Source organism: Callorhinus ursinus, unplaced genomic scaffold, assembly GCF_003265705.2.
Source record: "Callorhinus ursinus isolate GAN/ISIS: 27379988/994484 unplaced genomic scaffold, GSC_fseal_2.0 scaffold43, whole genome shotgun sequence".
NCBI classification, from domain to species: domain Eukaryota; kingdom Metazoa; phylum Chordata; class Mammalia; order Carnivora; family Otariidae; genus Callorhinus; species Callorhinus ursinus.
Genome location: NW_027397105.1, coordinates 3,283,628 through 3,296,159, shown reverse-complemented (window position 1 = coordinate 3,296,159; position 12,532 = coordinate 3,283,628). Strand labels below are relative to the sequence as shown.

Sequence of the window (12,532 nt, the reverse complement as noted above, 5' to 3'; positions counted from 1 at the left end):
GGCTTACCGACAGCCAGTCCATTAACGTGTGTTTTGTACGTTCTATGCGTTACATGCTGCATTCTTATAAGAAAAGCAAACTGGAGGAAGAAATGCTAAGAAAATTCTAAGGAAGAGAGCACACACTCACAGAACTGGACTCTGCGGGGAAAAACCCGTGTGTGGGCGGACCTGTGCGGTTCAGCCTGTCTTGTTCCAGGCTTCACTGTCATTTCGTACACACCCCAAAATGGAAATGAAATTAAACTTCCATGCCATGGGAGAAATACTTGATTTTAAGTGGCAGTTACGTGGGCAGTGTCACATTATCTTCTCTATGTTTATTTCTTTCCTTTAAAAGAAATTTCTGGGGGCGCCTGGGTGGCTCAGTCGGTTAAGCCGTCCGCCTTCGGCTCAGGGTCCGGGGATCAAGTCCCGCATCGGGCTCCCTGCTCCGTGGGGAGTCCGCTTCTCCTTCTGCCTCTGCTCCTCCCCCAGCTTGTGCTCTCGCTCTCTCTCAAATAAAGATAAAAAAATTTTAAAGTTTTAAATTAGAAGACAAATGATGGATTTTTATACAAGTTCTGTCTCAACATTTGTAAGAAAAAATAAATAAATATATTTTTATTCCCGGGTTTACAATTGAAGATATATGTACGCTTCCACGAGTACTAGAAGGAGCTTATAATGGACTTCAATTTATTTTGTCTTGAATCCTAAGGACTGGAAGCTTAGGGACTGGTTGGGGGCAAAGTGCCGGGTCAGAAGTTTGCTGGATCAGAGGTATTTGAGGGTGAGGGGAAGATGCACAACTTCCTGATTTCTTCTGAGTCTTGAATTCAGTGCTCCTTCGATGTGACCATTACGTGTATTCTCCAGAGATCCCAACGGACACGGGCCTTGTACTCTTCTGTCACTCAGGGTCCAGGCTTTTGCTAACCACAGACACCTGTGAAAGCGTTGAGCCCAGAAATGAGAGACCTACAAGGGAAAAAAATGAGCCACAAATTAATAGAATCACTGTCATGAGAAACTAAGCGTTCAAGCTGATGACAGTGTGTGATGCTCAGGAGGAGGAAGACCTCAGGCTTTCAGACTGGCAATAACTCTGCGCTAGTCATGAATCAAAAAATAAGAAGAAGATCAAAGTGTTAACAAGAAGGAGGTAGAAAGAGAAAAGCAGTCAGTACCCAGTGCGGGTGAAATACGAGAGAGGGAAGGGTTGAGGGCTCGGTGCGCTCAGCGAAAGTCTGCAGGAGAGCACGTGATAAACTCTAGTGTGGGGATCAGTAGCCCTCTGTCTTCTGACCCCCCCTGAGAAACATCCTGCTCCTCTCGAAGAACACACTTCTCGAAAGGCAGCGTTGAGTTCTGACTCACGGCCCCTAAGACACAAGTGATCAATGGGGGGCGGCCGTTAGAATAGCCCATCGTACATAGAGGTGGTGCGTCACTCACAAAGGCAAACTCACTGCCCAACAGACTGGCTCGGAGAAAGGGTTTCAGGGCATTGGCTGGGATGGGGGTCTGTACCGTCCATGTCTGGTCTTTATGTTCATGGCGTCATACTGATGCCATAATGCCTGCTTTCAGCTGCTTTGCTAACATAGGCTTATTGGTTCTAGGGCTTAAAAACTTTGCCTCAAAAGATGCCTAACATATTTAAGTCTAAAAACAGTAAGGCGGAGTTACCTGGAAAACGTACATCCATCATTTCCCGGTTACCGATTCCATAGAGCTGGTAAACCGCTGTCCCCAAAACTCCAGTTGCAATTTTGAGCTGACCGCCTCGTTTTCCCTCAGTGACACGGAGGATGGAAAACTGTGTGTGGTTTTGAAATGCATCTACGAAGAAAGAAAAAGTATGGCAGGAAGTGTGTGGTGGTGGGGAGGACGCGAGCCACCGCTCCCCTGCGATGAGCCCCGGGCGCCGGCGGGCGTGCTTTGTCCGTGGGAGGCCGTTACACCGCATCCCATTCTCTTTCCTTCCAGCGGATTTGCTCCTCGAAGGGTTTAATAACTACAGATTCCTTTCCAACGGCTACATCCCCATCCCGGGGCAGCAGGACAAAGACAACTTCCAGGAGACCATGGAGGCGATGCACATCATGGGCTTCTCTCACGAGGAGATTCTGTGTATGTGGGCTTTCCCTGCGAGTCGGCTGCTCCTTAGACGAGACTTGCACGGGGGGGGGCGGGGCAGGGGGGGAGCATGAGCCAGAAGATGACCAGGCAAATCATGACGACCGCCCCTGATTGTACAAATTCCCGGAAGCCGGGAATTTACCGACAAAGTTCCGTGTAGCTGATTTTTTAGCACAGAATAAGTGAGGCTACGTCTGCTCCATTTTGAGGCAATAATTCTGTTTTTTCTTTTTTTTCCTTTTTACACCCGTGTAAAGCAATGCTTAAAGTAGTGTCTTCAGTGCTACAGTTCGGAAATATTTCTTTCAAAAAGGAGCGAAATACGGATCAGGCGTCCATGCCGGAAAATACAGGTACGCGGACCAGTGCGAGTTTTGCTTGTGTCGTGTTGTGTGGTGGCCCTGTGTCGTGCGACTTGTTGCGTGTTCTCCGAGCGCGTGGTGCAGTGTGCGTGGAAGCGAGCTCATGAGGCTCCCCTCGGAGCCATGTGGAGTGGGGCGGCCGCCCGGCGAGCCCCTGAGTGAGGGACGAGCCGGGGTGGCGGTGGAGACCCTGCCCCAGCCCCGGGGGCCACACGCCACGAAGACCACGCCACAGAGCCCACGAGGCTCCCCCCGAACGGGGGCTGTAGGTTAGGATTCTGGGCAATTGTTCCCTTGCCAGGAGCATAGGCCCCGTGTTGCCAAATACTGTCTGTATTTTTCAAGGAAATCCAGATTTTAACATGAAATCTCCCAGCTTTGAAATGTTTAACACGAACTCAAGCCTCCTGCTGGGCATCCCCTGGGGGTTGCCAGTAAACTACCCAGAAAAAGGACCTGCTGCCCAGCTCGTGTTACCTAAGAACGAGCAGCATTCACTTGAGAGGACGGAAGACCCGAACCTTGTCCTTGAAGACTCAGTTCCTTTTTTGATAAGGCTTCTTACTGAGTGTGTCGTGACTAGATCACAGGTGGGAGTCTGGTGCTTAGGGGACTTTTCACGCTCTAGTTGCACAGAAGCTCTGCCATCTCCTGGGGATGAACGTGATGGAATTTACTCGGGCCATCCTCACCCCCCGGATCAAGGTCGGCCGAGACTACGTGCAGAAAGCCCAGACCAAAGAGCAGGTGAGTTCAGCGTTGTCAGCACACATTTGTCTGAATGACAGGCCGTTGTCCTGAGACCTTCCCATCCGCGTGTAACAAACATTAATAAGGGCTCCCTATAACAGGTGGTTCTTGGTACTGTATGTTGTTCCGTTTTCTCTTTTTCAGAAAAACTTTAAAGGTGACTGTTTAAAAAGTAAATGTGAAATGTCACCTTCGGGTTCCCCCAGGTAAATAGGTCGTCTGCCTCGGAAGCCCACCCACGGTGGAGCGTGCTGCTCACCGGCCCCTGGGTGGGTGGCCCAGCACCAAGATTGTAGGAGTCGGGGCCGATATGCTGAGCCCCAGGGGCGTCGTGAGGGCTTTATTTTTCCTGGGCATCTTCGCCTTTCCCTGAAACCGGTTACCTCCAGTTTACGTTTAATTGTGCTAACACCCTCCGGTACTATACGAAAGGGAGACAGGGTTCAGTAGCAAATGCTCTTTTGGGTTTTGGGAGCACATTAAACTCCAGGTAACACCTGGTGATGCTCTGTTGCGATCGTCTGCGGAATAAAAGGTTGATTTTTGTCTAATTACAGGCAGATTTTGCAGTAGAGGCACTGGCAAAGGCTACGTACGAGCGGCTCTTTCGCTGGCTCGTTCACCGGATCAACAAAGCTCTGGACAGGACCAAGCGTCAGGGAGCATCTTTCATCGGAATCCTGGACATTGCTGGATTTGAAATATTTGAGGTACGTCTCTCCGTCTCTCCGTCTCTCCGTCTCTCTCTTTCCCTCTTCTGCCCCTTCCCCTGCCCTCCTATTTATTACTCTTGGAATCAGCATTAATGCCCGTTGCCTGTGTACCACGTGCAGTCCCCGCCTTCTAGCAGAGTCCAGCAGGGGTGCTGTGAGGAAGAACTGGGGTGGGGGGCAGCTTTAGAAGCAGGGTCCCAGGAGGGGTCTCTGCAGCGCTGACAGGTGAGCCTCCTTGGAGGAGGAGGAGGAGCAGCCCCCAGCATAATGAGAGCAAGCCCAGTGGTCTTGTACGGGAGAGAATTGTCAAGTGGTAGAAACTGCTAGAAAGCCAGCATGGCTAAGACACGGCTGCCGGAAGGGAGAGAGGAATATCACAGACGGGGAACTGCGGATAGATCGTGCTGTGTCCCAGAGATCCGGCGATGATTTCCGTGTATCTTGCTGTCACTCTGACTGGATTTGTCCGCACACTCTGCATCCATCCCTCACAGGTGTGTAGACGCACGTCTGGTATGGTTTTGCAAGAAAGACGATATATTCTTGGTCTCCTAAAAAAACGCGTCTCTTTGATGGACCAACCGAATGGTCAGGCACAAATACTAAGTTACACACTCTTGGGATCAGTGTTCCGCCCCCCCTTGGCCACGACTGGCTGATGAACTGTCTTGCTATAAAATGAACTCCTTTAAGATGCTCGGTCTCCTGAGGAGACCTGAACTGTCAGCAGTCCAGGCAGCCTTACCCAGTGAGCTGCTGCTATGAGAGATTGCATTAATATGTACTGATTTGTAAAAAACTTGAGAAATCATGGAAGGTGGCTGGCTACACATCGCATTAAAAAAAAAAAAGAAAATCTTGTCTACACAAACAGTCGGGAGATGCAATCGAAGAAAAGAGCCCCAGTTCCAACTGCGACAAAAACCTGAGATTTGGAAGAATCAATTTAAGAAGAAATAGGCACAGTTTAGTTGAAGGCAACCTCCCGGTGCTACGTGAGAAACAAAAGAAGAACACACGGGAAAACATCCCTTGTTCTCAGATGGGAAAATCCTGCATCATAAAGGCGTGAATCTTCCCCATGTTATCTCTAAATCTAACGTATGTGTTCAAAACTCATTGATGGGAATTTTAAGGGGTGGGGGAGAACGAGAACCTTCTAAAACTAACTTGGAAACTGAACTACTGAAAAATAATAGTAAAATTCTGGAAAATGGAAAGGACGTTATAAAAAGACAAAACACGATAAAGCTATAGGACTTGAAGAACTGCAGTTTTGATCTCTGAATATACAGACAGGCGAAAGATATAAAAAGTGAAAAACGCAGGATTATTTCACAAGCATTGTTTGTCCTGGGGAAAGAATTTAGGAAAAAGCTTAAATGTCCACCATTAGGAAACTGGCTCACTGGATAACAGCATCTCCATACCGTGGAGTACCGTGCACCTGTCATAAAGAAGGAGGTGGCTGGATTTTCTCCTGTGGAAAGACGTCAAGACACATATGTTAAGTTTAAAGAAAAAGTCAAGGTAACACACACAGCAGAGTGCACAGACCTCTCTGGAAGGGTCCACGAGAAGCAGGTGACCGTGGCTGACCACAGTCACGAGCAGGTGACGTGAGACCTCGCAACACAGTTCTTTGTCCATTTGTCATTGTGTGCTCTGCATTACCATCGTAAGAATGGATGGTGTAAAAATACAGGTGGTAGCTTCAGTATGGAAAAGAAGTAGAAATCTCATTTTTTACAAAATGCCATGACACAGAGCTGCCCAGACTAAACAGAGCAGTAAGATCTCCTAATCCCAAGGCAGAACAAGATGCATTTACCTAAACGTGAATAAGCACCACCGGGCAGGCCTCCGTCTGCAAATCTTGATGCCGTTCGCTGGAAATCCAGTGCTGAGCAAGGCAAACACGGTCCGTGCCCTCCGAGCGTGACCTCCTGCTGAAATAATAGAACACCCCCAATGGGGAGAGGATTGGAATGGCTTTTTCAGACTATAAATCTGTTCCTCGGAGATGGATTACGCATTCCCTAATTGAAGGTCCCTTTTTCGAATGAAAGAGGTTATTTATGGGCGCATGCTACCTGTGAACAGCATGGAGGCAGGAACAAAGGTGGAGAACTTCTAATATGTGAGGTGATTGCTTGTAAAAGTTAGACTCCTCCACCCCTCCACCCTTCCATCCTTCAGCCCCTCCGCCCCTCAACCCTTCCACCCCTCCACCATTCTACCCTTCCATCCTTCCACCCTTCCATCCCTCCACCCCTCCACGCCTCCACCCCTCCACCTCTCCACGTCTCCAGCCCTCCAGCCCAACAGCAGCCTAGTAGAGAAGTGGGCAGAGGTCACCGGGGAGGAAACGGCAGTGTCTAACGTGGGGAAGCTGCTCAGGCCGAGGGCGACACGCTAGCGCTGTTCCTGCTGACGTGTAACCAACACACAAGGCCAAATCGGGACACACATAACGCTGCTCCGTGCTCACCACCATGAGCCTGGTCCCCCTGTGTCACCGCCCAGCCTGGACACTGCTAAGGGAAGGCAGCGCGTGGAGAGGCGGCCTGGAGCCTCGCACGTACGAGGGCTCGTGTGGGGCCTGACCGGGATCTCATCAACGACCCTGTGAGGCCAAGAGGGACTTTTCTGGAGCTGCCCCAGAGTTGGCGGCTGAGGAGAAGGGGGGACAGGCGCACGTCCACGGTCTCCCCCGTCCGTTTCCCTTCCTTTTCCCTCTTCCTTCCTCGCTGCTTCTTCGCTTCTGTCCGCGAACCCTTCAGCAGTAGGAACTTTAGGAGTTGTTGTATGCGTAGGTCACAGACGTCGCGCACCGAGTCGAGGATTCTCTCTTTTCCTCCTCGGAGCGTGTCGCTGAAGTCACGCGGCCTGGGCCACGGGGGACGGACGCGGGGACTGGCAGAGGCCCCCGGGCTCCGTCACCCTGGTCGCGCGGGGCCGGCACCGTCCGGTCCCTAGCTGGGAGCGTTCCGTGAGTTGTGTCGATTGCCAGAAGGGGACTGACGGGTCCTGTTCTCCCTCCCTCCCCATGTTCGGAACCCCGGCCGCCCGCAGCTGAACTCGTTCGAGCAGCTGTGCATCAACTACACCAACGAGAAGCTGCAGCAGCTCTTCAACCACACCATGTTCATCCTGGAGCAGGAGGAGTACCAGCGCGAGGGCATCGAGTGGAGCTTCATCGACTTCGGCCTCGACCTGCAGCCCTGCATCGACCTCATCGAGAGACCCGTAAGGCCGCGGTCCTGCGCGGGCGGGGCTTCCGGGCCTTTCTGGTGCTTATCCCCCCACTGAGTCTTTCTTTAAAGTAGGCTCCACGCCCAGCGTGGGGCTCGAACTCACAACCGTGAGATTAAGAGTCGTTTCCTCCACCGACAGAGGCAGCCCCCCCGCCCCGGCCTATTAGTCTTAAGACAGTTTTCTAACATAAATGTTGTAGGAAGGTGATACTTTGATAAAATACCTATCTTAAAAGAAATCTTTTTCTGACCACCGTCCGCATCCGCAGCGCCCTCTCTGACCCCTCCCTGCCCAGTCCCCCGTACCCCCCCCACCACCCCCCCGCCAGGGCCACACGGGCCGGCGGCGCACTCGGCCGGGAGCGGGACATGGCATCCAGACTCATTTTGCACATAACTAAAGCTTATCCTTGTGAGCATAAGGCTGTTCTTATTTTGTCAGCGTTTTTTTTCTAATTTGAAGTTTCAGGGGTTTGGGGGGGGACATGTTTTTTGTTGTTTTTTGTTTTAGTCTGTTTATTTGAGAGGGTGAGAGAGAGCACGAGCAGGGGGAGGAGCAGAGGGAGAAGCCGTCGCCCCGCTGAGCAGGGAGCCCGACGCGGGGCTCGATCCCAGGACCCTGGGATCATGACCTGAGCGGAAGGCAGACGCTTCACCGACTGAGCCACCCAGGTGCCCTGGGCAGATGTAGTTTTTATAGCACTCTTCTTAAGCATCAGGCATTCTTTCCCTTTTGGTTTAGTCTTTTTTTTTTTTTTTTAAAGATTTTTATTTATTTATTTGAGAGAGAGAGAGAGAATGAGAGATAGAGAGCACGAGAGGGAAGAGGGTCAGAGGGAGAAGCAGACTCCCCGCTGAACAGGGAGCCCGATGCGGGACTCGATCCTGGGACCCCAGGATCAGGACCTGAGCCGAAGGCAGTCGCTTAACCAACTGAGCCACCCAGGCGCCCCTTTTTGGTTTAGTCTTAACGCAGAAATACACAGGACCGGGGCGCCTGGGTGGCTCAGTCTGTGAAGCGTCTGCCTTCGGCTCAGGCCATGATCCCAGGGTCCTGGGATCAAGTCCCAAGTGGGGCTCCACACTCAGTGGGGAGTCTGCTTCTCCCTCTCCCTCTCTCTCTCTCTCAAATAAAAATCTTTAAAAAAAAAAAAAAAATACACAGGACCACGTAGAACTCATTCACTTGTGATCTCAAACAAATATTAACAACTTGGCTGTACCCCCTGGCAGCCAGGAGGGGAAGCTCAGCAAGCCGCTTACAGAAGCTGCCCCCTTACCATGCTGCCCCCAGCCTCAGATGGAAACCGTCTCCCAGACTTCCAGCTCTGTAGAAATCCCCAGTGAAAGGAGAAGCGATAACACAGAGCTTGACACTGAGGGATGAAGTAGCAAAAATAAAAAGACCTAACCGGGGACATTCACCATCATGCTGTCACCGAGCCGTTTAGAAAAGATTAAATTACATTCGGGATCCTGTTTCAGAACTTAGGAATCTTCTCACTGAAAGGGATTAAAATGTAAGAATCGTGCTAGAAAGATGGATGTGCCCTCATTAATGTGAATACGGATCTTCAGAGTCCGGTGAATGGGGCATGTTGAGTTACCTGCCTCTCTAACCTTGGCTTCTTTAAGACTGCCTGATCCTACCCGCCTTTGATCATCGCTCTTGGAGCTGCTCTGAGCCCTGTGGGTTCTTGGAGGTGGAGGAGCCGTGGAGCAGTTAGCCACCCGGGGCTCATCGCAGGGCGCCCCCTAGCTTCTGCCTGCTGGCGATCTGTGCGGCCACGGCCTTCCCCTGACCGATGGTCACACTGACTCCTGGGTGCTTTAAGCAGTGTCTGTATAGAGCCGGCTCTTTCCCAGTGGACGTAAAGGCTGCATGAGTTAAAGAACCACAGATTTCATAGGTGCGCCCTGGAGTCACTGCCCTGAGTCTTGTCTCACCGCCTCGCCGTACTTGCGGGGTGACCATGAGGGATGACCCAGGCACAGTGACCTAGGCCTTCGCGATTTAACTGTTCGTGTCGCTTTCGGGCGTCCTCCACTCACCTGCACAAGGGAAGTCCGTGCAGGGGCTCAACGCTCTTTTTCTGTACCGAGCCATAACTCGCGTGCCCTACGGGCCACGCTCACGGGACCAGTTCAGTGGTATCAGCGTGCTCTCGGAGTCCAAATTCACTTTCTCTCGTGCTTTCTGGGTCTTTCTGCGGGGACCCAGCCGAGTGAAATAAAATAGCCTTGCTCGCAAGCATTGGCCGAAATAAATGCATACAATAATTGATAAATCGTTACCCCACTTTCTGTTTTCTGTCCCGGATTCTGGTTCCACTGTTGTGCCAAGCGTGAAGGGACACATTTATTTCGTCGTCCCTTAAACAGAAACTGAAATCGCTTAGGATGTAAGGTGTTGGAAACCTTCCATCTAGTGGAGGAGTGCTTTTGTTCTGGTTTTCTTTTTTAAAAATTCCCCTTCCTCTCGTGCCCCCCCCCCCCCCCCCCCCCCCCCCCCCCGCCCGCCCCACCAGCAGCCAGAGTTTGTTCTGGTGGAGGTTTTAGGATCGTTTCCCCGGCCAGTGCCTGAATGGAAGCGTCCCACTGCATGTCCCACCTCCTGGCTCCTCGCTGGGGCCTCTCAGTGGCTGCTTTTGGGGGCCGTCCACGTGGAATGAGTTCACTTACGGTTTAGAGGTTTGTCCGTTTTCCAGAGCGAGTGACTCCTCCCTTGGTCAGCGGCTCGACAGCCCCGCCTGTGCCCTGGGTCGGGTCCGTTACCTGCTGCCCTGGCGCCTCGGTTTCCGCGGATCTTCCCAACACCCTTAGTCGTTGTAAGCATTCCACCGCTCCCGGGGACGCGGCTTGTCCACTCTCGCTGCCTCTCGTTCCCAGGCGAACCCCCCCGGCGTGCTGGCCCTTTTGGACGAAGAGTGCTGGTTCCCGAAGGCCACAGACAAAACCTTTGTGGAGAAACTAGTTCAGGAGCAAGGCTCTCACTCCAAGTTCCAGAAGCCCCGGCAGCTGAAAGACAAAGCTGACTTCTGCATCATACATTACGCGGGCAAGGTAAGGGCCGAGCGGCCACTACCCGGAGTCGGAAATCCTGCTGCGTCCCGTGGCGCCGGGAGCAAATGTGCGGAAATGCACGCGGGTGTGAGCCCTCCGTGTCGTGCCCGTGACCGATGCGCGGCCTCCGAGGCCGCCCGCTCGTCCGGTGGTCCTGCGAACGTTCTGGGGGAAGGCTGAAAATGTCCCCTGTGTTTGTGTTTCCGCATCTCGCCCGCCATGGGCCAGGTGGATTACAAGGCCGACGAGTGGCTGATGAAGAACATGGACCCCCTGAACGACAACGTGGCCACCCTCCTGCACCAGTCCTCGGACAGATTCGTGGCGGAGCTTTGGAAGGACGGTAAGAACACGCTCACGTTTGCAGTGACACTTGGCCGGAAGCTTTTCCAATTGAGCCTTCTAGATGGTTCGTCTACGTAGATCTGTGTCCAGATGTTTTACTGTAAAACTCGCTCTCCCTAGAGCAGGGCTGCCGCTAGACCGAAGTTACCCACGCTGGTGCCCACCCCCGGGCACCAGGACATCTGCCTTCTTGGTCAGATGCTGTGGCAGGTGTGGATCATTCTAGGGCCCAGTTGGGCTGTAATCCCGGGCCACTGGACACAAGACCAGAGAAGCCCCGCCCTCACTCTCTGGGTCCCACAGCTCAGCTGAGCTGCGTCTGCTCCAGGGGCGGCCCTCCACTCACACACACAGTGGCTGCTGAATAAATTCGAGAACCTGCACAGAGATCAGTTTTTCTTTCCATCAGTCCGCGTAGTTGGTTTGCTTACGTGAGCCTCAGGTACAGAGTTGGCTGTTTGGTCGCAGACTAGAAGGTTGTACTAGGACCAGCAAAACAACATCCGTGAGTCCGTGCGCAGTGGGACGTGGTGCCTTCCAGAGCTTTGCGCTCGCTGCTGTGTCATCCTGGTCGTGTCCCCCTTCTTCGCGCGGCCTCAGGCCACGCAGGCCCTCGGCCCCGGGCCAGGCCTCTTCAGGAACCCGGCTCACTTCTGCTTTTTCCGTAGCATCTAAGGATCTTGTGACCTAGCCAGCTTCTGAGAGGTAGAAAGAAACCCAGGAAGCGACAAAGAAGGGGTCAGGGCTATGGAGGCGGAAGGACAGAGCAGAGTGAACGCTGAGAACGTGCGGAGGGCGAAGGGCCACTCTCGTGAGGAGCGGTCATGTGCATCTGCTGGGCCTGCACGGGTGGGTGGCAGGCGCACGGGGGTCCTCGGAAGAGATGGTCCGCCTGAGACCCTAAAAGGAGGGACCTGGGGAAGGTTAGATAATCTTCGTGCTTTCGGACGTGAGTCTCCGGCCAGATGCTGCGCGTCCCCTGTCAGCACGGTGAGCCGGGCAGTCGAGGGGGCAGCCTGAGCTCTGAGGAGGGCAGCTGGTGGCCTCTGGACAGACGAGGGCCCCCCGACGCCGTGGCTAGGAAGCGGTGGCACGGGGATGTGAGACGCTGGAACCAGGGTGGACAAGAGCACTCGGAGCGCCGGCTGTCACGGGGCCCACGGGGCCAGAAAGGCCAGTGGTGCTGAGCACTGGCGGGGGAGGTGCAAGGGACGTGTCCCCTCAGCTGCGACCCTGCCGGGCGCCGTGCCACTCCTGGAGCCCTGGGCCCTCCGCTCGTCCCGGCGCTCCCGCCAGACCTCTGAGCACAGGGGAGAGACGGAGAGGCACGTAAACTGGAGTGCGGACAGCAGCTGTGACGAATGCCCCACGGGTGGCAGGGAACGAGCGTTCAGCGACGTGCGTTAGAGGAGAGGTGCCCAGGCAGCTGGTCGGGGACAGGGAGGCGGTTGCCCTGGTCCTTGAAGGATCACGGTTCGCCGAGTCGCGAAGGCTGGCGTTGACTGAGCACGCCCCGGGGGCCCGAGCTGCTGCAAAGGCGGGGAGCGTTTCCCGAAGTGAGAGTGGCTCGGGAGGGGGTGCTGAGCCGGCAGCAGGAGTGAGCCCAGTGTGGAGGTGGGGAGCCCAGCGCGGGGTGGGGGGGGGGGGGGGGGCCCCCCGGGCCGGGCCCCGGGGGGCCCCGCCTGCCGGTCACACTCCCGCGGGTGTGCAAGCCGGGCCGGTGCCCCCGGGGCGGAGTGGAAGACAGACAGGCAGCGGTCTGTGGGCTGGATCCGGGCGAAGGGCCCAGAAGTGGGGAGCTGAGTGCAAGGTGCCGAGGAGGCGGCAGCGGGCGTGGAAGGAATGCCCACGGAGTGGGGGAACAGAGGAAGCCTCAAAAACAGACTCTCTCTTCCTCGTGAATGAGAGGAGAAGCGGG

General features: G+C 54.1%; 1 protein-coding gene across 6 annotated transcripts in view; it reads left to right on the top strand.

Moving 5' to 3' along the window:
- MYH10 (myosin heavy chain 10) overlaps positions 1-12,532 on the top strand; it is a 100,785-nt gene that overhangs the window by 40,530 nt on the left and 47,723 nt on the right. For all 6 annotated transcript variants that reach the window (XM_073881680.1, XM_073881679.1, XM_073881677.1 and 3 more), the window contains 7 exons: positions 1,972-2,115; positions 2,382-2,477; positions 3,115-3,233; positions 3,794-3,946; positions 7,025-7,198; positions 10,096-10,269; positions 10,498-10,612. In XM_073881680.1, coding sequence (XP_073737781.1) covers positions 1,972-2,115; positions 2,382-2,477; positions 3,115-3,233; positions 3,794-3,946; positions 7,025-7,198; positions 10,096-10,269; positions 10,498-10,612 — 975 coding nt within the window. The remainder of the gene's footprint in view (positions 1-1,971; positions 2,116-2,381; positions 2,478-3,114; positions 3,234-3,793; positions 3,947-7,024; positions 7,199-10,095; positions 10,270-10,497; positions 10,613-12,532) is intronic.